At 41.7% G+C, this 26,702-nt stretch overlaps 1 protein-coding gene across 1 annotated transcript in view; it reads left to right on the top strand.

Annotated features, from left to right (window-relative positions):
* LOC131699665 (protocadherin Fat 2-like) overlaps positions 1–25,789 on the top strand; it is a 45,827-nt gene extending 20,038 nt beyond the window's left edge. Inside the window, exons 10-24 of the mRNA XM_058997080.1 lie at positions 326–4,363; positions 5,090–5,286; positions 6,065–6,218; positions 7,313–7,546; positions 10,035–10,424; positions 12,957–13,171; positions 13,620–13,757; positions 14,225–14,368; positions 15,379–15,576; positions 16,129–16,936; positions 17,200–17,354; positions 21,279–21,741; positions 22,331–22,484; positions 22,684–23,225; positions 23,388–25,789. Of these exons, the coding sequence (XP_058853063.1) occupies positions 326–4,363; positions 5,090–5,286; positions 6,065–6,218; positions 7,313–7,546; positions 10,035–10,424; positions 12,957–13,171; positions 13,620–13,757; positions 14,225–14,368; positions 15,379–15,576; positions 16,129–16,936; positions 17,200–17,354; positions 21,279–21,741; positions 22,331–22,484; positions 22,684–23,225; positions 23,388–23,857 (8,300 nt within the window). The 3' untranslated portion in view covers positions 23,858–25,789. The remainder of the gene's footprint in view (positions 1–325; positions 4,364–5,089; positions 5,287–6,064; positions 6,219–7,312; positions 7,547–10,034; positions 10,425–12,956; positions 13,172–13,619; positions 13,758–14,224; positions 14,369–15,378; positions 15,577–16,128; positions 16,937–17,199; positions 17,355–21,278; positions 21,742–22,330; positions 22,485–22,683; positions 23,226–23,387) is intronic.
* The last annotated feature ends 913 nt before the right edge of the window (positions 25,790–26,702 follow it).

Below are 26,702 nucleotides of genomic sequence, written 5' to 3'. Positions count from 1 at the left end.
TGCTCAATTTAAATTGTACATCCTTACCTGCTTACTTTTTTTCCTTTTGATTGATGTTCTATTTGTAGAATGCAACCTTGCCATTTGAAGGATATTTAACAGATGGTGTGACAATTCCTGTTCCACTGAGTAGACAGAATATGTGCATACCTGTTGTGTTCAGGGGGTAGCCTGCAGAGTATTCAGAGGGAGATATACAAAGACGGGATTAGGTTTAGTGATTATGACATGTAATGATTAAGACAACTGATACTGTGTTTTGCTTGATATTAACATATTGGGTCACAATTACTAATACAAAATTACTTTTTTATTTCTATTGCAGGAAATACAGAGAGTGCTTTCAGCATTGACCCAGAGTCTGGAAAAATAACTGTAGCTAAACCACTAGATCAACTCTCACAAGAACGTTACCACCTTACAGTGAAGGCAACTGACCAGGGATTTCCTCAACTTAGTGACCTCACCACTGTTAACATTCAGGTTAAACTCTCTGACTACACGCCTCCCAAGTTCTCAATGATGGAATATTTTGCAGAAATCAGCGAAGCCACCCATGTTGGATCACCCATTATCACGCTCTCAGCCACCAGCCCCACAACAGTCAGTTACGAAATTAAAGACGGAAACCCCAATGGGACTTTTCAGGTCAACTACTATTCTGGTGTCCTCACTGTCCAAAAGCCTCTGGATTTTGAGAACGTCTTTTCTTACCGGCTCCGTGTAAGAGCGGCCAGCCTTGCAGGATCCTTTGCAGAGGCTGTTGTGTTTGTGTACGTTATTGATGAGAATGATAACGCACCTGTTTTTCTCCAGTCTGAGTTTACCGGTCAAATCAGTGAGTCTGTTCACTTGAACAGCATGGTGATGGGTAAGAAAAACACGCCGCTGGTCATTAAAGCTACTGATGCAGACAAGGAATCCAATGCTCTTCTGGTCTATAAGATCCTTGAACCAGAGGCACAGAAGTATTTTAGAATAGAACCCAGCACAGGGACCCTTGCTACTGCAGCCAGTATTGACTTTGAAGTGATTCCAGTGTTTCATTTCACTGTGCAAGTTCATGATTCTGGGACACCCTCACTGTATGCAGACAAACCGGCGCGGGTCACCGTCCATGTTCTTAATGTTAACGACTGTCCTCCCAAATTTGCAGAACACCTTTATGAATCATCTCTCCATCTACCCGCTTTCTTCGGAATGGAAGTTATAAAAGTAACAGCAGTAGATGCAGATTCAGATGTGACTTACAGTATCAATGAAGGCAATCTGCACAGCGCCTTCACTATAAATCCAACCACTGGCCTCGTCTCAGTAAACAACGCTTCCAACCTGAACCCAAACTATCAGCTGACGGTCAAGGCTTCTGATGGCTTGTACAAAGACACAGCCCTTGTTAAGATTAATGTCACAGATATCACAACAAGCGGTCTTGGGTTTGAACAAAAAGCCTACACAGCCTCTGTTTTGGAGAACAGCACAGCGATTCAAACTTTAGCTGTAGTCAGAGCATCAGGGAATTATCTGAATGAACCCTTGTTCTACTCAGTATTAAACCCCGCTGGGAGGTTCCGGATTGTCCAGACTTCTGGGGTTCTACAGACAACAGGAGTTCCATTTGACAGGGAGCAGAAAGATTTGTATGATGTGGTTGTTCAAGTGAGGGACACCAGAAGACCCCCAAGAGTAGCACACACCCATGTGAAAGTATACATAGAGGACATCAATGACAACGCACCAGAATTTGTGAATTTACCTTACTCCATGGCTGTCCAGGATGATGCAGAACCAGGTGACGTACTCTTCCAAGTCACAGCAGTCGACAAAGACCTAGGGGACAATAAGGCAGTTGTTTATTCACTAGCTGATGACTTTGCATTATTCAGGATTGACCCTTACCTTGGGGATGTATCCCTTAGGAGGCCATTTGACTTTGAGACCTTGAATGCGTATGAACTTGCAGTGATAGCCGCGGATAGAGGCGACCCCCCAATGATCTCCGAGGCAGAGCTGGTTATAACTGTGCGGAACAAGTCCAATCCAATATTCCAGAGTCTTCATTATGGTTTGAAAGTACCCGAAAATATCTCACCTTACACAGCACTTTTGCACATCCAGGCAAGGAATCCAGAAGGTTTCCGAGTGATCTACAATCTGGTCGAAGAAAATGCATCTAGAACCTTTAACATAGACTTTAAGAGTGGCATCCTCAGCGTCACAGACTACTTGGACTATGAGACTCAGACCCAGCATGTCTTGACAGTAAGAGCTACAGATGCCGTGATGGGAACCTTCTCAGAGGCCACAGTAGAGATAGAAGTAGAAGATATCAACGATAACCCTCCACTGTTTCAGAAAACGGTTTACACTGCTGAAGTATTTGAAGGATCACCTATTGGCACTTCGGTCTTTCAGGTACACGCTTCAGATAAAGACTCCGGAAGAAATAAAGACATTACTTATGAAATAAACAGCAAGGAATTCTTTGATATAGATGCTCTTAGCGGCCAGATTGTGACAACACAGGAGCTGGATTATGAGACCATCCACCAGTTCCACTTGAAAGTCAAAGCCTTGGATAACGGTGTGCCTCCAATGACCAGTGAAGCTTTGGTTATTGTGAATGTTTCTGATGTGAATGATAACCCTCCCGAATTCACCCAGCCTCAGTACGAAGCTACACTCAGTGAAATGGCTACATGTGGCCAAATTGTCATCAAGGTCCAGGCCTCAGATCCAGATGCTGTAGATGCCAACAACCTGGAGTATGTTATATTTTCCGGCAATGACGACAGGCATTTTGCCATAAATAAGACCTCTGGAATAATCTCCTTTTCCAATGTGTGCAAGAGAAGCCTGGATCCTTTCTACAACCTCACGGTCTCTGTTTCAGATGGGGTGTTTAAGAAATCTGCTCCGGTAAACATAGACATGATGACTGCTAACAAGCACAGTCCATACTTTGACCAAAGTATATATGAGGCTGAGTTGGCTGAGAATGCTGAGGTGGGGACCCAAGTTATTAGGCTTGCTGCCATAGACCCTGATGCTGGGCCTTATGGCAGTGTTGATTACACAATTATCAACATGTTTGCTGAAGAAAAGTTTTCAATAGACAACAAAGGTCAGATAGTGACATCCTGCACACTGGACAGGGAAAATCCTACAGAGAGGGTCATTGCAATTAAGGTTATGGCAAAGGATGGAGGTGGGAAAGTAGCTTTTTGCACTGTTAAAATTATACTGACTGATGAGAATGACAACACACCCCAGTTTAAAGCTTCAGAGTATCACGTCTCCATTCACTCGAACGTAAGCAAGGGCTCCCCAGTCATTCAGATAATGGCTTACGATGCAGATGAAGGCACGAATGCAGACGTCACTTACTTTGTTGATGAAGCGGAGGAAGTTACAGAAGAGATTATTGAAATCAATCCTTTCACCGGGTTGGTTACTATCAAGGAAAGCCTTGTCGGTCTAGAAAACAAGATCTTTAATTTCAAGGTGAAAGCTCGAGACGGGGGATCTCCCCATTATAACACCAGCGTGCCAGTTCAAGTCCAGGTTGTCCCTTCAGAGGTTCCTCTGCCACGGTTCTCTGAGCCTTTGTACACCTTCTCAGCAGCTGAAGATCTCCCCACTGGCTCAGAGATAGGGTCAGTAAGGGCTGATGCTAACGAGCCAGTGATTTACAGCTTGGTGGAAGGGAACACTGTGGAAAGCAATAAAGAGAGGGTCTTTGCCTTGGACAAAGAAAGTGGTGCTCTAGTGGTGCAGAAGAACATTGACCACGAGAAGACCAAGTGGTACCAAGTTGATGTGATGGCCCACTGCAACCATAATGGCACTGACGTAGCTTCCCTGGTGTCGGTGAGTATCCAAGTTCAAGATGTCAATGACAACCAACCGGTGTTTGAAGCTAACCCCTACAAGGCCTTCCTGGTGGAGAACATGCCGGCTGGAACCACCGTCATTCAGGTCACTGCCATCGACCCCGACACTGAAACCAACGGAGAGGTGACGTACAGGCTGGAACCCGAAACTGATGACTTCAGCGAGGTGTTCACCATCGACAGCGAGAGCGGGTGGATCACCTCCTTGAAAGAAACTGACTGCGAGTCGAGGGGACGCTACAGCTTCTATGTGGTTGCCACAGACCATGGTGGGAAGGTGAAGCTGTCCTCCTCAGCTCTGGTGGAAGTTACCATCACTGACGAGAATGATAACCCTCCGCAGTTTACTGAAGACGTCTACAAGGGAGCTGTGGTTGAAAACAGCCAGCCTGGTCAAGTCATTACCGCGCTGAGCACGAGGGATGCAGACGTGTCAGAGGACAACAGGCAGACCACATGCTACATTACAGGTGAGCTGAATTATATGGTCCATATATCCTACATGGCCAGTCTGGCATAATAGACATATGGTAACTGTATTAATTGACCACATGCCATGTCATTAAGGGCTATTATATGTTTTCACTTCTAAACAGCTTTAGCAACCTGGTATTTAGTTCTGGTAATTTGCATACTGCATAGAAACTCTGTCTTTAAGAATAAGATTTTATCTTCACATGAAAAATACAACCTTAAAGGAATACTGATGTTATCAGTCACATATGCTTTGCTATGCTTCACCAGATTTCGTTAAAAGGTGTTACAATTACATTTGTAAAATGCATATGAATACCCAAGGCTTTTGAAGCATTATGCTATAAAAATCACAATAAAAAAAAACATATGCGTGAGAGTATATCAAATATGATTCCTATCGCATACGGTACCAAAATAACTACAAGATTTGAAGTGCATTTACTTTGAGAAATATTTTATATAAGTATATGTTCATATACTGTATGGTGGCAATAACTGCATAAGAAGCTGTATGGTAAAAGTGATGTGTCAATAGTAGAAAAAGGTTTATTTTGATCAAAGTGCTGCTTATAAATAACTTTAAAAAAAGAAGCTTCTACTAAAATATGATCACAAACATGTCCGGTATTGCATATCGTGCATACGAATTGCAGCCTACACAGTGTACTGCACATGTCTTCCAGGTTGTTCTACACAGTCTATTTCGTTTCTGTATTTAGATGGAGACCCTCTGGGGCAGTTCTCAGTTGAGCAGGTGGACGGAGAGTGGAGGGTGACTCTGCAAGGGGAGATTGACAGAGAAGAGAAAGAGAAGTATCTTCTGAGGGTCACGGCCACCGACGGCAGGTTTCAGGTGACGACCGCGGTGGAGATTCATGTCCTGGACATCAACGACAACAGTCCTGTCTGCCAGCAGGTCAGCTGGGCTGCTTTTTTCAAAACTTAGATTTCATTCATTTGTTCATTTTTCTATTCATTCAGTTACTAATGAAGAAGAATTACGTGTTTTTTTTTATTTATAATAACAGTTTACAGTTCACTCCACAATTTGTATTTAATTCGCTGTGGACGATAAAATAAGGAATAAAGTTGGCCAAACTGTACATGATAAGACTGTTATTGTATAAGGGCTGCAGGTGCCATTATAAAACACAAGAGTACCTTATTTATTATAATTAGTTGTAAGTGGTATGATGAATGTCTCTGGTTTCTCTATTTTGTCAAGGATAGGTTTGTTGTTCATTCTTGTATTGATCAAAGTTTTTTTTCTTCCCTTGTTGCATCATTCCTTGTTGTTGAATATAATTCATGTGTTTAAATTAGACTTTTGGGCATTATTCTGATAGATTTTTATTTTTATTTTAGTTTCATAGTTTTTTCAGCTGTTCTGTGGCAAGCTGATGAAGACATTTGTGTTTTTATTCCTACAAGAGACATGTGTCGTATTTATTTCATAACAGCTCCTGTAGTTTACACAGATGTTAACGCTAATTATAACCATTTATTTCTTCAGAGCTATTCACTTTTATTTAGATTAAATGGCTTGTTCACTCCTTGAGAGTGAGAGAAACGGTTTTATACTTTTAAAAGTAAAAGTCCAAGAAAATATTTATTGAAAGAGTGGAGAATGTTTATCTGAACCAAGATACCTGTAATTTCCTAATCAGCGCTTTTCTCTGCATATCTCGCTGCAGGTGCTGTACACAGAGACTGTCTCTGAAGATGCACCAGCAGGTTTCTTCATCCTAAAAGTGTCCGCCAAGGACCCTGATCATGGCACCAACGGGCAGGTCACCTACACTCTTCACGGGCCCAGAGCGGACAAGTTTCGTCTCGAGACCCAGACAGGTCAGGACTTCCCTATCTGTTCAAGCCTCTGTATGCTCAGTTCAGTCAGATCGAGGTGAAGATAACATCTATCTTCCTGCTAATTCGTGTTTGAACACACACATTTCAAAATTTGTTCCCACAACATATCTTTTTTTTTATGGTTGATTCATACAGTACTTTGATTTCCATTCTGTTTTGTTGGAACTAAAACAGTCAAGAGTACACATGTAGAGCCCTGGGTTTTGTTGTCTTTAATTAACGGTGTGTATAGAAAGAAAAAAAAGAAATATATATACAGTATATATATATATATATATATATATATATATATATATATATATATATATATATATCATGCTTCTATCATGTATTATGCACTTTCCACTGTATTTAATGTATTATGGATTTTCTTGTTGTTACTGCATCTTGTAAAGCGCTTTGTGATGGTGGTCCACTATGAAAGACGCTATATAAAATAAAGATATATATATATATATATATATATCCTGCATTACACTGTGTATATACATATACAAAATCTACAGGATTAGAAGAAACATTAACAATTGCATTACAATAGCATTATTATTGAAAGCGTAGTAACTTTTGAGCAGTAACAGCATATGCAATATATCTGATTGGTTTTAGAGGGTATGTAAGGTGTGGTAGGGAGTCTGGAAACACACAAGCACACTAAAGAAAGGGGGGTTTGGTTGTGAAAAGCTGCAGCACTAATCTTTATGAAGATTTCCTCAACAATGGGTATTAAGACACATTAGTGACCAAACCCCCAATCAGGAGCAGTTAGTGGCTTGTTTAAACCTGTGTCAGTTTAGGCAGACTTAAGACAGATTTAATGGAAAGTGAAATATCAACTTAGAACGAACACCTGGGGTTTAAAAGTAAAAACAGAAATAATCTTTCAGACATCCGAAAAACACTTTTAAAAGTTTCAAAATGGCGGTGTAATGTTTGGACACCAGCCATACGCGATATACAAATGATATTAAAAGGACATGCAAACACCTTGAAGGGGAAGTCCATTTAGCTGTTATATTTAGACCACAAAAGGTTCCAATCTTTCATTTAAAATCTTTTTTTTAATGCCACAGGAGGGCTGTATACATTGGCCGCCTTGGATCGTGAACAGGAAATGGAATATGACCTGGTTGTTAAGGCAACAGATGGGGGCGGACGGTCCTGCCAGACAGACATTCTTTTGGCCATCAAAGATGTGAATGACAACCCCCCAAAATTCTCTAGCAATCACTACGTGGTCACTGTTTTTGACAACACAACAGTGAAAACCCCCATTGCTGTTATCCATGCTAAAGACCCAGATTCTGGTAAGTGAAAATGGATTCTTCTTACGATGTAATGGACCAGATTTATCAAGGTCCAACAACACATGAAGCAGTTTTGAGCCTTTATGAGTTCTGTAACAATAACATTTATCATTTTACTTTCACACTAAATTGGAGAAGTTGTATTTTGTTCTCAAGATATATACCCAATGTTATTTATTTAGGTGTCTGACAAATCGACCTGCTACAGAGGAATATACAGTATACTTTACATTGATACCACAGGCAAAGGTCTAACTACTTACATGAAGTTGCATTCTGGGTAATGATTTGGTAACCTTGGGGTGATCCTACAGTTAGCTTGCATGACTTACAATGAGCTGGCCATGGTGTAGTTGGTATCAGTTAGTCATAAAAAAATAAAAATAAATACATTTTTAAATAATTTATTTAACAGTTAGTCATCTGTTTTATTGAGCAAAATCAACACATCAAAGCTCTCTACACTCATTTTTTTTTTTGCTAAACTTGTTACAACAAAATCATGCAATTTGTCAATGTTGTGTAATATTTACTTGCAACGTAAACTGTAAAAACTATTTCACAGCTATTATATTCTCATTACGATTGTAGTCTGTCAGAATGAAATCACTTAGAAACGGACCAGTCATTCACAGGCCATGTAGGTTTACAGACGCTTCTGTTTTTTTTTTTGTTGTTTTTGTTTCTTGTAAGTGGTACCTTCCAGCAAGTCTATGCAAGTCCTGAGCACTGACGTATATATTCAGAAGGAGCGGCTGAAATATGTGAATCCAAAAGACATAGCAAAACTAAACATTCCCTAAGCCAGGTCATGCTCAGACTGCAAGGGGCCTCTTTCACTACTTAAGACAACATTCACTTCACTGGCTACATTGATTGATATCATTTCACTAATTGGTGCTCTTAAAGACCTCAGAACACTTTGCAGTCGTGCCTGAGATAATGTGGTTTGCTTGTGGATGTGTGTTTGCGAGTGTCTATGTGGCTAACAGGAACACAATATTTTTTTAAGAATCCCAGGAAAACGCCCCAACCTGGATGGATGGTTTGTGTGTGTGTGTGTGTGTATGTGTGTGTGTGTGTGAATTTGCTAAGGAGAGTCCTACAAAACTCACTCTGGGCAATGTTATTAGTAAATCTTAATTGGCAATCGGAAGGAAACACTGGTGTAAAAATGCAAAGCAATCCATCAAATCTGACTGCCCGTGGCTGACAAGCGTTCATTTTATTATGATTCTTTTTAAACTTTTGCAGGTTTAAATATTTCCCTAAGGATAACTAGGACATCATCCCAGCTGCCTGCAGCTCCATGTAGCATGCATGGGGGCGTGGTATTACTACAAGTGCGATCTGTACCAGGGTTCTCCCCAGGGCTTTTCAGCCGGGTGGGGCCCCCGGAGAAGAGGCTGTCACCGCCCGGCTGAAAAAACCTGATCCACCCGTCTTGCAGATGCTACTGTGCCTTTAACAATAAGGATTCATTGCGCTTCTAGCAGACTAGATCACTTGCGTGTTGCTGGGTGAAAAAAAAAAAATTGGAACCACTGTGTTACGTCTTGACACACCATTTAACCAATCAGAGAGTTGAAGGGGCGGGTTTTCTGTGTTAAGCACTTTGAGAGACTAAAACGTTAAAAATGACTGCTAAAAAAATAACCGATTATTTTCAAAGCAATAACAATGAATGCAGGGTTTTCAAAATAAGCTGCCGATATATATATATATATATATATATATATATATATATATATATATATATATATATATATATATATATATATTCCTATCGTGACATCATAAAAACATGTACCCAGGTGCTTGTGACAGATATTGGGGGTTCCTGTAAGGCTGACACACCTTTAAGAAGAAAGGCATGCTGGGATATCAGCTGAACTTGTCAGTTGATATACAAATGTTTAAGTGCAGAGGTGCTGGATTATTACACTCCAGTTTCATGGAACAGTTCTGATGGTGACCAAATGTGTGCGAGTACTGTTGCGTAAAAAAAAAAAAAAAAAGGTTAAACTGAACAGTTGCATTCAAAAAATGTAGAAAAACAAAAATAGACTTAACATAAATAAAACAAATTCAATGACGCAATAAGCTCAATAATTAAGCTAAAAAGGAAGTGTACAGAATTCCTGGGGAGAACCCTGCTGTATACATGAGAGGACACCAAAGTCATCTGCTTCATGAATGTGAAGTTACAAGCACCTGATAGAACATAGTGGAAGCATAAACCCCAGTGTTAACCAAGCACACCCAAGTTTTGATGATTAGCGGTATTTCAACTTGAATTGCTCCTCTTTACTGTACTTTATTACACTTTGGCATGCTATGAAACATTAAAAAAGATCATCTGCTGTGATTGATGTACCTGTCTTGTTCCATTCTCTGATTACACTGTGCGTTGTTCATGTTGTACACATCTAATTGTATCATGTAAGCAACAGCAGTAAAGTAGAGTTTCTAATTCTTGTTCTTCCAGGTATAAACTCAGAGGTGATGTATTCCCTCATAGACTCTGCTGGAGACTACTTCTCGGTCGATGAATTCTCAGGGATCCTTCGGCTGGAGAAGACCCTGTCTGATGAACCCCAGTCCACCTTTGAGCTGAAGGTGAAAGCCAATGACCTGGGCCTGCCTCGTTACCTGACCTCCGTTGCCACGGTGACTGTAAATGTAGTGGACTTGAGTGACTACCTCCCGGTGTTCCTGCACAGTGAATACACCACAGCCATCCCAGAAGGGTCTGCCCTGGGTGCGGAGGTGCTGAGCGTCTCTGCGCTGACCCGGGACGGAGCGCAGAACGCGGTGATCCTTTATGACATCATCTCTGGGAATGAGCACGGCAAATTCTCCATCGATTCCAAAACAGGTAAGTGTATACTACCTCTTTTGCACTGTCCAACTGAGCCAGCACAGCACAGCAGCCTGGTTGTGTTTCCTCTGCAGAGCCCGAGCCCTGCAGCATGCACACGTGTAGATGATGCTGTATTAAGAGGAGCTGTATTTGAGTTGAGAATGGCGAATCCAGAGGGTATAGTTGTGTTTCTCTTCGTTTTCCTTCTTCCTATAATACTGACTACAACTGAAATGCAACAACGGGCTGATTACATGGTCTCTCTGAATGTTCTGCTGTCAGCTGTGTGTACCATGTGATAGTGCCCTGCAATAGAGCTTTTTGATTGGTGGATGGCGGTTCTACGGTTTCTAGTGCAGTTTAAGCATTATCCCTTTGAAATCACAAACAGAAAATCACAAACAAACCTGCTTTCAGGGTGACAGCAAATCACATTTTAAAGATCTTGTATTGCTTTTAGTGACACAAGTTGAAAAGCAGGAATAACCCTCAATGAAATGACAAGCTTACTGGTGTGCTGGTGTCAGTCTAGCAGATTTTGAGCCATGTTCTTTGTAATAAAAATAAATCCTATAAAAACACACACACATATATATAAAAACAAGCCCTAGAAAAAAAGGAACGCTTACAAAAATTCTCCAAAAGCAAAAGGGGAGGTTCAAAGAGAAACACAAAAAATGCATTTGAAGACATTTGCTCTTTGATTTTTTTTAAGTGCTTCGTGAACAGAAAAGGGAAACGTTAATGACTTTGATCTGAGTCTCTCCAGTAATCTTCCCATGTGACTTGACAGTTATACAGTAAAAAAAATAAGAGAAAAGAAAAGAACAATTACTTTTGTTTTTTCTCAGCTCAGCTATTTGAACACTAGACATGCTGTTGCTTGCGCTGTTAGGGAGAATGGAAGGAGTATTCAGTCAGCTAACATTTAAAGGGAGATTGGTGTGGATTATGTAGGCAGTGGAAAAGGAAGATTTGAAAATATACTTGGATCAAGGGTGAAATTCTGGTGGTACTCACTGGTACTCAGTACCGGGACTTATTTTAATGATGGTACTTAGTACTCCTCTCTTCAAACTTATCTAAAACTGATTTCCAGAAAAAAAATTATAACTTTACTGTTTTATAGTTAACTCAGTGGGGCAAGGTAAAGCCTTAACAACCTTATTATTCCTCGATATTACAGTTTTGCATGTCATTTTATGATATAACAGCATTGCAAATCATTATACTTGTGTTAGATTTAGCCAGGATTGGGCAGAAAGTGATTGGAACAGGAAAGTGAAAGTTTTTGTCTTGTTTAACTTAAATACGTTAGTAATGTACTTTACTTTAGCTTAGGTATTGTATTCATTTCTGTCAATTTATATGATTGATTGGCCTATTAAGTTTGACCTGTTGACCTGTTTACCCGTGACTTGGATATTCTTATATTCCTCCTGAGCTGTACAGCACTGCTGTACTGCAGAGTGTTATCGGTACCAGTTGTGGTCTGAGGGGTTGTACTGAAGAAGGTTGCTGTTTTTAAGTTTAGCCTTGTTTTATTTATAGCGACATGTACAAGACAGACTGGCTGGCAGCCCAAAGAACACAGATAAAAAGACTTGCTTACCTTAAATGCATTTTTAACACCTCTGTTTTGGGTTTTGTTTTTAGTTTGTTCTCAAGCATTTAGAGTGCGTGGTGATAGCTCACGGAGTAGAGCTATGGTTTCTAAAGAACATGACTGTGGAAGGCAGAAGATTTGGTGCTTGAGGTCTAACAGGCTCTGCTGCAATTCATCACTTTACCTGTGTCTTTTAAATCAGAGCAATAAGTTACAGCAATGTTTTGACTAAACTATCAATAGGTTCAGATATCCAAATCTGCCAGATCCAGTACCATAACCTCCAGTACTACTGAGCACTCTTAGCACCCAGAACCCTCCTGACACCCTGGACGGGAGTGAGTTGCTGCATCTTCGCTGGACTGCAATGTGAACGAAATGGAAGCTTCCCAGTGTAAAGCACCTGCAGCTGTTAGAGCGGCACATACAACAGAAACAATGCTGCCATTGTAGCACACCGTGCTGGATTATTCTTCGTCATCCCTGTCTTCCACAATCCTTGACAATGTTTCCTTTGTACACACAGCAGGCGATGCATATGCATTTTGGCTCTGGGACCTACCTATTTTGAACACACTTCATCCTCTCTGCTTAACTAAAGATTATATGGTGTTTGGTTGATTTATGACTAGCTGGCAGAGTTCCTATTTTTAAAAGATTTCAAATAAGCTAGCAATTTAAAGAACCGGAATCACACTGGCTCAAGTCCGCGAGTAGCAAGGCAATCACAATTGCAATATTATGTTTTAGACACTATATAAGAGCTGGTAAATGTTGTATCAGTCTGCAGAAGTATAGAAATATAAAATAATAATAATAATAATAATAATAATAATAATAATAATAATAATAATAATAATAATAATAATAATAATAATAATACTGTATTGCCATGTGTTTTGTATATAAGGCCATGATGATCTTTGACTGTTTCCTCGCAGGTCTCTTGTCTGTGAACGGGACTCTGGACTTTGAACAGTGTAACGAGTACTACCTGTCAGTGGAGGGTGTGAGAGGGGGGTCGTCCTCTCTCAGTGACATCACAATGGTGATCATTAACATCACTGACATCAATGACAACCTGCCTCGATTCAGCCACGCAGTCTACAGCACTGAGGTGGCCGAGGACATTTCTCTGGGAAGCGCTGTCATCGTGGTAGGTTATGGGGGTTCGTTACTCAGAGCTCTATCTGAAATGTAATTGATGAGTCAGGGATGATATTTCTGACTGTTACAATCATCTTTCTTATAGATTGTTGACTTGTTAGAATCTGCGGTTGGGGGGGTTGGGATGAAGGGTGGGATTGGGAGGGGGGGGTATATGTTTTGTAAGTGTCTTTCTCGGCTTTTGTCGATTTGTTTGTTTATATGTAAAATAAATAAATAAATAAATAAATAAATAATGGATGAGTTGGACAGTAAATAATTGCACACAGTATTTAGTACTTTCTAAAAGCCGCTATAATTACATCATAATTCAGATTGAGTTCAAGGGTAGTAATCATTCCCTGCACATTGCTCTCCTATTTGGGGCACTTCCAAAAAGAAGTCCATTGCATTCCCTTCTGAATGTAGCTGTGACCTGCGTGCCCTGATTATTTCAGGTTTCAGCTGACGACCTCGATGGGCCGCTCAACAATCAGATCCGCTATTCCATTGAGAGTGGGGACCCACAGCAGCACTTCAGCATCGACCCAGAGAGTGGAGAGATCCGGCTCTCGCGACACCTCGACAGGGAGGAGGTGAGAACACGAATGGAAAACTACTGCAGTCAGCAAGAGACTTGAGCCTTTTCTTACTAAATGGTATTGTTTCACAGCAAGAGTAAATGGTAAAGGGTCACAGAGTGACTGTATTTCATATTACACTGGAATACATGTGGTGGTGTACAGGATACTAAAAATAGCTGCGTCATTGTAACTTGGTGGTGCCATGCATGTTACAAATAGAGCAATCTGAATAGCCACTGCAAGGAAATGCCATTGGTAGCACTTTAGATAACATGGTGTACCAATGTAATAACATTGTAATAACTGGGTAACTGCCATCTGGGTAACTTTCCTACTCTTACATGGTAACTACATGTGGAATAAGTGTGTAATTACTGTACGTGGTAATGTCACCTACACTATAAAGTGCCACTGTACCATTTCTGTCCAAACTGCATTACCTTGTGGTGAGTGGCAGCGAACATGTCTTCTCTCTGCAGCTCTCCAGCTTCACTCTGAAGGTGCGAGCTGAAGATAACGGAGCCCCCCCTCAGTTCAGCATCGCCACGGTGACTGTGAAGGTTTCGGATGTTAATGACAATCCACCAGTCTTTTTCCAGCTCAACTACAGCCTGCTCATCCAGGTAAGGAATAAATTCAGCAGTGCTCTAGTCACGAAGAACATGGGTCAACTGGAAAAGGACAGCAGCACAGCATGGACTCTCTTGACCCTTGATCCTTGCAATTTGATCCAAGGGGACTGAGATCTAGAAATTGGCAGGCTAAGTTTGAGCGAGTATTGCACCTAAATAATGTAACTTGGTGGTGATGGCAGGTATGACATCTTTACATTCAACTCAGGGACTTTATTTGATATTATTCCTGATCAAAAACATGTACGAAAAGAGCAAAAGAAAAAAAAAAAAGATAACATCCTTATAAAGACACCAGTTCAGCTGCTTCCATACCTTGCCTCTTCTTGAAGCCTGTGTCTATCCTTGTACATTCATCTCAATGAACTAGGAATTACTGTTGATCAAGATTTGCTATTGAAATGTGTCTACATTTAAGTTGTTTGACTGGAGATAAAAAAAAAAAAAAAACATTACACATCGGCTATTTAAACAGATAAACATGATTAGGATTCTTGTAGACATTTCAGACCGCTGCTGGCAGGTAAATGTACTGATGATTATGCCAACCTCATGCTGCATTTAATTAGGCTGTGTATCTATATAAAACATTTAAGCTGAATGGAGCTATAGCAGCACATTGCATTTATAACAGGTTTTTTTTTTTGCTAGAATCCGCTACTTGATACCTTTAGTGCCAGTTATTAGAATTACTCTAAGTTACAATATTTCCCCATACAATGCATTGACCTTTCTCTGACATGATTTATACTGTTTCATTGCATTCACATTGTAGAAGTGTAGTAGACGTTATTTTCTGAGACACAACTTGTCCTTGTAATCTAAGCTCACACATTGGTGATGTTGGGGTTACGTCTGGAATGCAGCAGAGATGTATTTAATACATAGCACCAGCTGCAACTCTAGGGTAATGCGTGTGAAGCGATCAAGCATAAAGCATCTCGCAGGGGATTGGTAAGAGGACACTAGCAGCTAACCTGTGCCTTGCTGTTCCGGTACAGGAGGGATCCCCCGTGGGCAGCAGTGTGCTGAGGCTCATGGTGACCGATAGAGACACTCCCCAAAACGGCCCCCCCTTCTCCTTTCGCATCACTGCTGGGGACAGTGGGAAGGAGTTCCAGATTGACAGCGAGGGGCTCCTGACGAGCGTGGCGATCCTGAGGAGGAGAACGAAGGAGGAGTACCTGCTGCAGGTGCAGGTGAGCGTTACTGGCAACACACTGCTTCCAAAATAGCATGCAGTGGGATGCCAAATGGTCAAGACAAGTGATTCCCACAAACACCTATCCAATGGAATTCAGGGGGACATACAGCACCTCTCAGCTGCTTCATTGTAAGCAGTTCCTGGGGAAAGCCACAGTCACAGTCACACTGCCTCCCTGTCCTCCCTGTTATGTAACTGTAGAACATCAGTAATCCTCAGTCAACACCCACATTACTGCTTGGAAACTGCTCCAGTGCAATCAATATCAGCAGTCATCAGTAGCTCTACTGCTGGCTTTGAGGATATTGTGATTCCTCTTTGGAATAAAGTTCAAATTATTATTCAGATGATTTTTCAAAAGAAAACAAACAGAGCTGCAAATGGCAATTCATTATTTAGATGATGCAAACTTTACCAATGCTGGAATGTTGTCAAGAATTCACATTTTTCTTTATTCCAGAATAACTTTTAAAATTCCAAAACAGTTCCAAACAAAAGCTTCTATGAATGCAGTTTCCTGATCTTCTTCTCCCTGTATTCCCTTCAGGTGACAGACAGTGGCTACCCCCCTCTCTCCTCCTCCACTTTCATAAAGATTAGCATCATTGAGCAGAGCCAGTACCCGCCTTCTGCGGTGCCTCTGGAAATCTTCATCACCACTGCCAACGAAGTCTTTTCAGGCAGAGTCCTTGGGAAAATCCACGCTACCGACCAAGACCTCCATGACGTGCTCTCGTACAAACTGCTTTCGGAATCGCCGCCCAACCACAGTTTCACGGTCAGCGCTGCGGACGGCAAGATCATCGCCAGGGACCTCCTGGAACCAGGCCAGTACACCCTTAACGTGAGCGTGACGGACGGGAAGTTCACAACCCCAGCCGCGGTTCACATCTCCGTGTGGGGAGCCACGCAGCACGCGCTGGAACAGGGAGTCACGCTGAAGCTTGCTGGGATGACGCCGGAGGAGTTTATCGCGGATCACTGGCGGAACCTGCAGAGGTACCTGGGAAACACCCTGGGGGTCCAGAGGCAAGGCGTGCACATCGCCAGCCTGCAGCAGGAGCCAAACTCAAAGGTCCTGGATGTGCTTCTGGTGCTGAAGCAGCTGGACAGTCCTGCAGCCAAAGCCCACCTTCTGACCTCGATGCTCCCAAGCTCAGTCCAGGAGATCGAGGAATTGCTCGGCATGCAGATCACAAATATGAAGCATGGTTTTTGCAAGGGGCCAAGCTGCCCACCGGCAGGCTGTAAGTCCACGGTTCGGATGGATGCAGAGAGCGTCTCTACCTACGCCACGGCGAGGATAAGCTTCATCACCCCTCAGCATGTCTGGGAAGTGGTCTGTTCTTGTAATGGTACGTGCTTACGTTTTTTTTTATACTTGTTCATAAAACAGGAACGATTAATAATACAAATGCATTAAATACAGGTTATATGATACTATTCATTACGTGTCTAACATAGGACTCTTAGATACTGTATAAGGTGAATTGTGGAAAAGAAATGACTTCTTAAATCCAGTTTTTCAAACAAACAAACAAACAAACAAACAATGCCTACAAGCGGTCTGGCACAACCTCTGATTGAAGGTTTGTAAATGTCTTTTTTTTCATTTCAGAGTCAGCTATCAGATTCTCCGGTAACAGTTATCTCCAGTACCAGTACCTGAACACATTGAAAAACAACCACCTCAGGCTGTCCCTGCGTCTAAAAACACACCAACTGCAAGGCATGGTCATGGCCACCAACGGGACTGATACGGGGGCGCTGGAGGTGAGGATCTGCTGGGTTATTGGAATAGAAGAGCACACATGTAAACGGGTCTACCGTGGTCCTCTTCCCAGCATATTTATAGCCAGCTACCAGCACTAAACCTGTCTTTGGTCTGATCTTACCTTCCTCTCTCTATACCACGATTCCATTTTTCTCGACACACCTAGGGGTCCTTGTGGATCTGATTTTACCTTTTTTATTTATGGCCTCCCTTAATGACCATGGCGGCTTTTATGCAAAGCCGTTTTTTCACCATGTGCGCACCCTTATTATAAAGCCTTTGTCGTCTATGGCCTAAATCTTTGCAGTCTCCTATTATATCATTATATGCTACATTACTCACCTATTTAACTTGTTTGCATGACGGCATCCCTTGTAGCCACCAGAGAGATAACAAAATGCTGACTTTGATTGCAGAAGTTAGAGTAGTTGCCTGCTTTCTCTACAGCCAGCATGCTGTATGCAAACACCCAGGCCTGAATCCCAGCCAACCAGACACGTAGCCTCCAAGCAAGTTCAGGAGCTTAATTGGCAAGGGCATGTTGAAACAGAAAACAATATATATTGAAAAAACATAATAATGATGAAGGAAGCAATGGGTATCTTACTGTATATTGAGCCCCATTCAACCAGAGTTTAATATCCACTAATCTAATTATAATTTGAAATTTAAAATGCATGACATTATTGATTGATGTGCTGTACCACATCTAGAGTCTTTTGTTCAAGAGCCAAAAGTTCTGCATTCAATATATCTGTCTGTGTGATTAATTATCTCTCAAAGACTCCCACGTGACACACAGCATGCATGAACATGGGCTGCAAATAGAAAGTTAATCAGGAGTTCAAGAGCAAAAGTACCTTTTTGCGATCACTTTTAGCATCAAAGTATATCTTTTTGAGTTTATTTTTGTTGAGAACTGTGAATAAATATGTAAACAGTGATGGTCCCTGTCCTAACTTGCTTTTCTGTTTGTTTGCTAAAGTAGTGTAGTCTTGCAGACTTGAAAGAAGCCGCACATCACGATACAGCAACATGATCAGGATTTAGCAAGGCTAGAACAGCAGCTGATGTTGCCAACTTTGCAACAGTGCCCGCCAGCATTGCACGGCATTTGAACAGCCAGGAAAGCGTGGAAATGCTGATCCAAGCACAGCCTGATAAAGAGTGAATCCCAGAGTTATTTATATCAGAAAACATCAAGATTGCCATATGAACAGATCGCGTGTTCTACTGATTTAGATTTTCTTAGTTTAGATGTGTATGTAACAGGGCAGAGGCTGGGCACGAACTGGAGACCCCTCGCACTGCAAACGAGCATCTTGATCACAATGAAAAAGAGCCGCTCTCGTCTGCATTTGTGGTTTAAGAGCTTTTAACCTCATCTCATCTCACCGGCAGGGGACAGGACAGAATCCATAACGGCAGTGTATCACACAACACTGCCCTGTTACACATACCTGGTCTTTTCAAGACACTTGTTCATAATGCTTTAATTTCACCAAGCCCCACTGTGGTGCTGTGCAGGGTGATAGAAAGATGAATCAAACTCCAACTTACCAATCACCAGAGCTGCAGAATCGTTCCATGTGTCCGAAACATCGCTGTCTGCTGATAGATCATATAAATTTGGGGACAATTTGAACTGTATCTGGACAATAAATACGAGAAACCCATATCCAAGATTGACAGCAAGGGGCATCTGTATTGCTAATGGGTTGATGTGGATTGAGTAATCTGGTTAGGAGATAGGCTGGTTGTGCTTTTAATGAACTATTATCACATGCTTTTGGAGACAGGGATAATACGGTCCAAGAACATGACTTTCTGAGTGCACTGGCAACAGGGGGAAGAGTATTTTATTATGGAGGCATTTAATGTCCCTGCCAAATAAGATCTCAATGCGTGCTGGATGAAATGTTCAACACATAATATGAGGATGCCCTGAAGAAAAATCTTGAATTACAAAACAAAGCAGCATAGATCAGTCTGAAAGGCTTGGATTCCTGATACTCATCTGGCTTCTTTACCGTTACATGTCTGCAACAATCCTCATGCTCCACACCGGTTGCCAAAAACAACACTTTTTTTTTTTTTTCTCAGAAACTTTTTTTTTGTGTTTATTATTTGAGATCACAATCATCTTAAATTTCAAGGCACTGACATTATCTGCGTACCAGGGTGATGGCGTTATATTCAGTGGTGAAGTCAATAAAGAGATCATTGTAACTACAGTTATTAGCTTAGGTTTGTTTGTTTCTTTGGTAACATTTTACATTAAGTTCCTCTAATTACTGTGTATTCACATAGTAGTTACTTAGTAAATACACATGTACTTACACGTAATTACAATGTTATTATGCATAGTTACAACACACTTAATACGTTAATCTTTTTGCGTGACATAACCCTAACTCGAACCCTTTTCTGATATACTTGTGTACTTACATAGATCATGCAAAACGATATGCACATTAAGTATCTTGTAGCTATGCATAATAAAAACACAGTAAATACACAGTAATTAGAGAAACTTAGTGTAAAGTTTTAGCGTTTATTTTTTGTGTTGTAAAAGATATCCTGTTTGCTTTGCTTTTTCGGCTGTTTTCAAATACAGTATGCTCCTAAAAAGTATTTTGTTTTTTTTGCACATTTCTCTGATTTGTTGTGACACGTTTCTTTGATTTGAGACGGGAATTTGGGTAGTGACATCATCTGACCGCCGTTCTTGCAGATGATGTTTTGGGAGCTTTAGTAAAACATAAATATACCTCAACGTGATTGATGATACATTTCTGATGGTCTGTTACTGAAAACCACGGGGGTATCAATGAATAAATAAATAAATAAATAAATAAATAAATAAATAATACCTACAGAAAATGCCAGATCTATAAAATATCTAAAAGACTTTCCTGCACTAAAGGAACAAAGAAACTAGTGTTCATTGTGTTACGAGACAGCAGTCCTGCTCATGCTCTTGTCTTTGTGTCATACCTTTCACTGAAGTTCTAAACAAAACATTTCTTTAGAAATCTTGTATTTCGTTCAACTGGATTTGTTTTTTTTTCTTTCCCCTGCAGCACAAGCGCATGTTGAAATATCACATTGAATTAGATTTTCCTTTTACAGCTGTCCACATTCCAGTAATTCCTTGGATTCTCAGGAAACTGAACCAGCCCTGTCCTATTGCCTTTCTAAATGCATCCACCCCAAAAATATGAACACACTTTCTATTCTAGACCCTGGACCACACACAAGTACATTTACAAAAAGAATAGGCAGAACGGAAAATGAGTGCTGAGGGTGATCGACTCGATCAATAGCACACGTTAATATGCACTTATTTCTTGTGACATGATGCAAACCAATCTCCATGTAATGAAAGCAGCAGGGCCAGGTTAACAGAAATATGCAGTCTGCAAGTTCTCCTGCACACATACAGTCTTCTTCTCTGTTGAACCCTGAGATTGCCTAAATCCACACGATAGCAACTCTCTGCCTTCCACGCATGCACAAACACGCAGGTGCTGCACTGAACAAGTTGCTGCTTCTTTGGAAATGTTTGTGATCTGCTGCTGATAGAGTTTCTCCTCTCCTGTCCAGACTCGTAATCATTGTGCGTTAGTCGTTGAAATAGCTTAGTGCAACTACACCAATTATTCCACATTGATAGACTGTTACAGTTTGGCACTAATGTGAAAACCGCCAGGCTGTAATTCTACCTAGTCAATGGGCAGGGAGTCACAAACTAAAAACTGCTATTATTGACAATCTAGCAGCTCTGTTTGCTGTCGCTGCTAATGATGTCGGGTTTCTTAATGTCACTGTGAAGGTCATTTTGCATGCTTTGATAGAGATGATATCTTAAAAGTGTGATCACTTTGAGAGTGTTTTAAAAGCCTTTTCACCATTGTTTGCAGGTTATCAACGGTGAGCTCAAGTTTGAATACAGCTGTGGGAGAACCCCCCCTAAAACCCTGGGGGTGCGGAATGTGAGTGTGTCCGACGGGCGCTGGCATCGGGTTCTCCTGGAGGTGAACGGGACTGTCCTGAGACTGAGCCTTAACAAGATCCATTCCACCTCGATCACGCTGGCAGCACCCTGTCGACTGCTCCAGTCCCAGGGCTCGCTGGTGTTTGGGGGGCTCATTCAGGCGCCCCCTGCTGACAGGAGCTGGCAGGTTCAGGTCCAGCGGGGGTTCAGGGGCTGCCTCGATGCACTCGAGCTCAATGGAGAAGCCATAAACAGCACAGCGAAAGCAGGGGTGCAAATGCCTGGAGAGAGAAAGGTCTCTGGGATTTATCAGTGTTGCTCCCAGTCAGAAAGCTGTACCAGTGACCCGTGCCGGAATGGAGGGACATGCCAGGATACTTCTACTGGAGGTAAGATCATAGGAAGATCTGCCTATAGCGGGCTCATGTAGAGCAATTTAAAGGGAAGGGGGAATCTATTCCGGTTGACATTAGGCAGATTGAAGCATTGGATTCTTTTTAGTCTGAATTGAAAACTTTAGCTTTTTTAATGTGCTTTTATATAATTGGTTGTGGCTGGAGTGTGTTGCACCTATGAGCTCTCTTGTTTTCTCAGCTTTCTGGGTTGCCATGCCATGAAGGGTGCTATATAGAAATGTATTTGGGTTGTATTTGTATTGCATATTGTGAAAGGTGTGAAAAACAGAAAGTGTTCCAGTGTTTACTGGCTGGTTATCACAGGCACCTGTAAAGACAGGTTTTACTGCCTACTGTATACATCGACCTGGAGGTGGTAATTAGCTGTTTTACTCCATGTTCAGCTTGTTCAAGCATAGTTTTTATTCGAGGTTGCAAACCAGCTGTTCTTCTACCACAGGCATCTTTACAAAACAGTGAAGTCTCTTTTTCAAAATCAAAGCTGTCCATCGCACTGAATGCTGATTTGTTGACTAATTGCCAGAAAGGACAGGAACAATGAGGTGTGCGGGTTTGTTTTCAGAGTTCCTGTGTAGCTGCGCTCCACAATACTTTGGCTCTCGCTGTGAGATAGCCGACAACCCGTGCCTGTCTAATCCCTGCTTGCATGGAAGGCAGTGTGTGCCAAGCAGCAAAGGATACCTCTGCAACTGTCCACAGCCAGACACTAGAAACAGGTACAGTTCCAGCTACTGTTTGCACCCATTGTTAACCCATTGCACCATTGGAAATTATTGTTTTTGGAAAATATTTATACTGTATTTCTAGGGAAAATGTATTGGATTTGAAGTGTGACGTAGTGTAAATTACTCTTGGCTTTAGTTTAAAATGCATGAGCTATAAAATAATATTATATATATAAATTGTTTTTGACAGGTGTGAGGATTATGTTGACGTGTGTCACTCAAGCCCCTGTCCCAGCGGTTTTGATTGCAAGACGTCTAACACCACCTACCACTGCACTGAAACACTGAAGATAGAAATATCGAGCGACAGTCAGTTTGGTGCGAGGGAGATTATCGAGATCTTCGCGGTCGTCCTGGGAGTACTCATCCTCGTTGGTGTGTTTGTTTTCTCACGCAAACGTTACCTCCGGCAGAAAAAGCACAAGCCTATCGACATGCACGACCCTGACAGCTTATTCCAGCCCAATGTAGCCAAGAGCATGGACTGGAATGATCAGGATCTGCCCCCCATTGAAATGAATGCGATGCCTGAGCCCCGGAATGACCTTGACCAAGAAACCGCCTTGACTCTGAAAGGCCGTGGGCAGCCTGACTTCACCCTAGGAGGGGGACAGACCCAGAAACAACGAGGCACAGTGGTGTGCAGCGTGGCTCCGAACCTCCCTCCCCGGCCGCCCTCCAGCTCTGATAACGAATCCATCCTGAAAAACAACTGGGAGCTGGAGTACGATGGTGAGCTCGGTGCCTTCTCTTCATTAGGAATTGTTAAATGTACTGTGCAGCTCCAATTACTGTGCATTCCTTTAATGTTATAAATATAATAGCCTATCCTATCCAAGATCATTTTCCTTGTGTGTCTGTCAGATCTTGACTGTGTCTCTCTTTCCCCTGCAGTATATCCTGGGGACCCAGACTACTATTGCCCTCCTGTCATCAGGGAGTATGAGATTGTGGAGGAGCCCTACCCTCCGCCGCCCCTTGTCGATCCTCACCAGGTCGTTCAGTTTGCTGGCTTCCCCTTCCCCCTGGAGCACTACGATAGACGGGCGCCTCTGCCACCCCGCTACAGCAACCAGAACCTGGACGACTTCCTGGGGCCCAATGGGCTCTCCCTGGCGGCCCCCCACTGCCCCAACGAGTACACTGCCATCAGCTACTACCCCACCGAGCGCTCGGAGGGGCTTGACAACCTAGCCGAGACAGGTTACCGTAGACTCAGCATGCGACTCAGCGTGGCGCAGCCCTCCTATGCAGACTGTGGCACCTCCCCGCAGAACGTGGCCCCTATGCGCACACCCCGCAGCTACGAGGGCTCAGATATGGTGGAGAGCGACTACGGCAGCTGTGAGGAGGTCATGTTTTAACCCGCACCTTCCTTGGGTAAACCAGAATCTTGACTCCTGGTTAAAGATTGTATTAAATAAACAGAAGCACTGAAGGCACATGGCACTGAAGTCCACAAGACAAGTTCTTCCTCATCTTCTGAAGGCTCAGCCACACAGCTGGTAGCTCTTTGTGGTTCTAAGGGACACACTTTTCATTCACAAGCAAGCAAGGAGCCCCCCTGACAGAGATTTATCCTACAGACTCATTGTCCTGTTTACAAGGACTCCTGATCATGATGACACACATATATATATGTGTGTGTGTGTTGGCTATATGTATGCTGCCTGTCTTGTATTTCAGTCTCGTTGTTTTATCAATGTTCTAAATGAGTACGATAGCCTAGGTAACAGTCTCTGATTAGTATCAGCAGCCCTGAGACGTTCTGTCCCATCCTTTATCTGCACTCTATCAGTGTTCCAAAGCTCTGCACACTATCATCCATTGCCTCCTATCAATCTATCTGAGTCCAAGTGGTGTACGGGTTGGAGCTGAAACTTTGTCATTCACCTGTGAATGATAGATTTGTGGTATGCTTAAAGAAACGACTGGCTGCATTGTGTTTCCTAGATGGTACCAGGTTTTGAACATGGCAGGCCATGGCATAGTAAAATGACATGTTTGTAATGTGTACCACTTTGCATTGTCTTTATGTGCTGTTGTTTTTTTGTCCTTTTGGTCTGGATTAAGGGTCTGTGTATCCACTGATCTTATGTGCTTGTTTTTGTAGTTAAGAAATAATTTGATGTAAAAGTTAACAAACTAAAACACATGTCAACTTTTATAAACACAGCTCTTTTAGTGCGTAAACATTTACCCAAAACATGTGAATATTTGTTCGGAACATCAAGATATACTTGATCAGAAACTCATTTTAAGATAGCAGTGGCTTTTTCAAGCACTATGTTGCAAAAGAAAGCTGACAAATAACGTGTGCAGTCAGGGACGCTGGAACTAGGGGTGCTGGGGGTGCTCCCTCGTTATTTCATGATTCCATAACATTTTATTTTGGTTATGTCATACTAAACAAATTCTATTCTCGTCAAATTTTTGTTTTTCATAAAACATAGGTCAATTTTCTGCTTTTCTTTCATGCAATCCATTTGAAATATTTGATATTATCCAGTTTGAATACAAAAGCTATTTAAAGTAATTTTGAATGAATGATTTATTAACATCAAACCTCAGCCCCAGAACTGACATGACAGTTATGTTATTTGTAAGGCTCCTGGGCGCATATTCTTAGAAGTTAGTGTGCGTTTCTAAAAGCCTGACGGTTTTTAGCACCAGTGGACTCCCAAAAAGATTTATGCTCAAACAGCAAAATAGATTTTAAAAAAATGGAGCCCATTGAAAAACTTAACCCACGTTAAGATTTAAGAATATGACTTTTGAGCTCCCAACATGACATATTTTCTGTATTTTTATCCAATGGTTCACTATAGCTAAATATAACTTGCAATGCCTGCTGCTTGATGCTTGGAAGACGTGATGTCATGATGTCAATGTGAATCAATTAAAGCACTGAATGTATCTCAGTGGGGTAAAATAAGCCTTTGCATGTTTCCTTCTACCTTGTATCTCTTGTATTTCTAACCATGGTATTTAGTCTCATGCATGGCTACTTGCCAATAAGTACCACGGCTACAGTATACAGAGAAAATCATTGCAGATTTCAATTGGACGCTTTTGTGGCAAGCCAGATTTTTTTTTTACTTGGTAGTATGAGATGGAGCAACTGTTAATGAAAAAAATAAATAAAGATTGTCCGCTGAGTTTTTCTGAATGCAAATGTTTTATTGTGTTTGTATCTTAATATGGGTTTGCCATGTTTATATTTTTGTTTCTCTGTAAGAGAATTGTATGATTAAAAAATATATATATAATAAAGTCTAGTTTTGTTTTATTAACAAGCCACTGCATTGTTATGTTTTCCTGGCGGGGACCCTGTCGATGCAGACGAGTTCCACCAGAGGGCGACAAAGCAACTTTAAATTCAGAAAACCGTCAAAACATTTTCAGTGGAGGATCTGATTTCAGTACTTACACGCGTTGAATCAATTTTGCTTGGCGCGCACCTTGGTTGATTTATTACAATGTGAATATTTATGAAATGAACTGCATTCAGACTTACAGATGGTGAAGATTGAAACAATATTGCTGCCAGAATCAAAGTATTAAATATGCAAGCACGACACGTGTCTCCAGGCTACAGTAACAGGATTGATTTATTGCAGGCTGGAATTGCTATTTTTCTTGTTCTTTTCTCAGTTCTGTAGTTCTGTGAATAACCTTTCAAGAGATTAGCTTGCTCAGCGTTAGATGCGAAATGTCCGTTCATTCTCTCACGCACTCCTGCCATCACAGGGCCGCAGTCAACGTGCGCGTCCTCGTCGTCTTCCCCAGGGAATCTGCACCCGCAATGTATTAGACGTTCGGGGCTGTTTCACGTCCCAATTCACTGAGCTCAGAGCTACATCCAGCAGGAGACTTCTTTAGGGAAAGTAAATGAATTGCTTGCACACACAAACTCCATCCACTGAGAAGTTCACGTCAGACCTGATCCATAAGGGTATGTGCACGGGCATGCACTTTTGCATTAAAGGAATAGTAAGCATGAAGAAAGTTTTTTACATCTCACAAATTACTTTGCTGACCGTTTCAGTTCCAATTTTCATGCACATTTCCACTTAACAATGACTACTATATATATAGTAGCGATCTCGGTTAACGCAGACAGGCGCATCACACAGAATGACGTGCTAGGGAGTAGTAACAGCAACAGTAACGTAGTGTTAGACTTTAAAACAAAGCACCAGCTGTGTA

The sequence above is a fragment of the Acipenser ruthenus genome, chromosome 23 (genome assembly GCF_902713425.1).
Source record: "Acipenser ruthenus chromosome 23, fAciRut3.2 maternal haplotype, whole genome shotgun sequence".
Lineage (NCBI taxonomy): Eukaryota > Metazoa > Chordata > Actinopteri > Acipenseriformes > Acipenseridae > Acipenser > Acipenser ruthenus.
The sequence above is the reverse complement of the archived record's forward strand: the minus strand, read 5'-3'. Positions and strand labels throughout refer to the sequence as shown.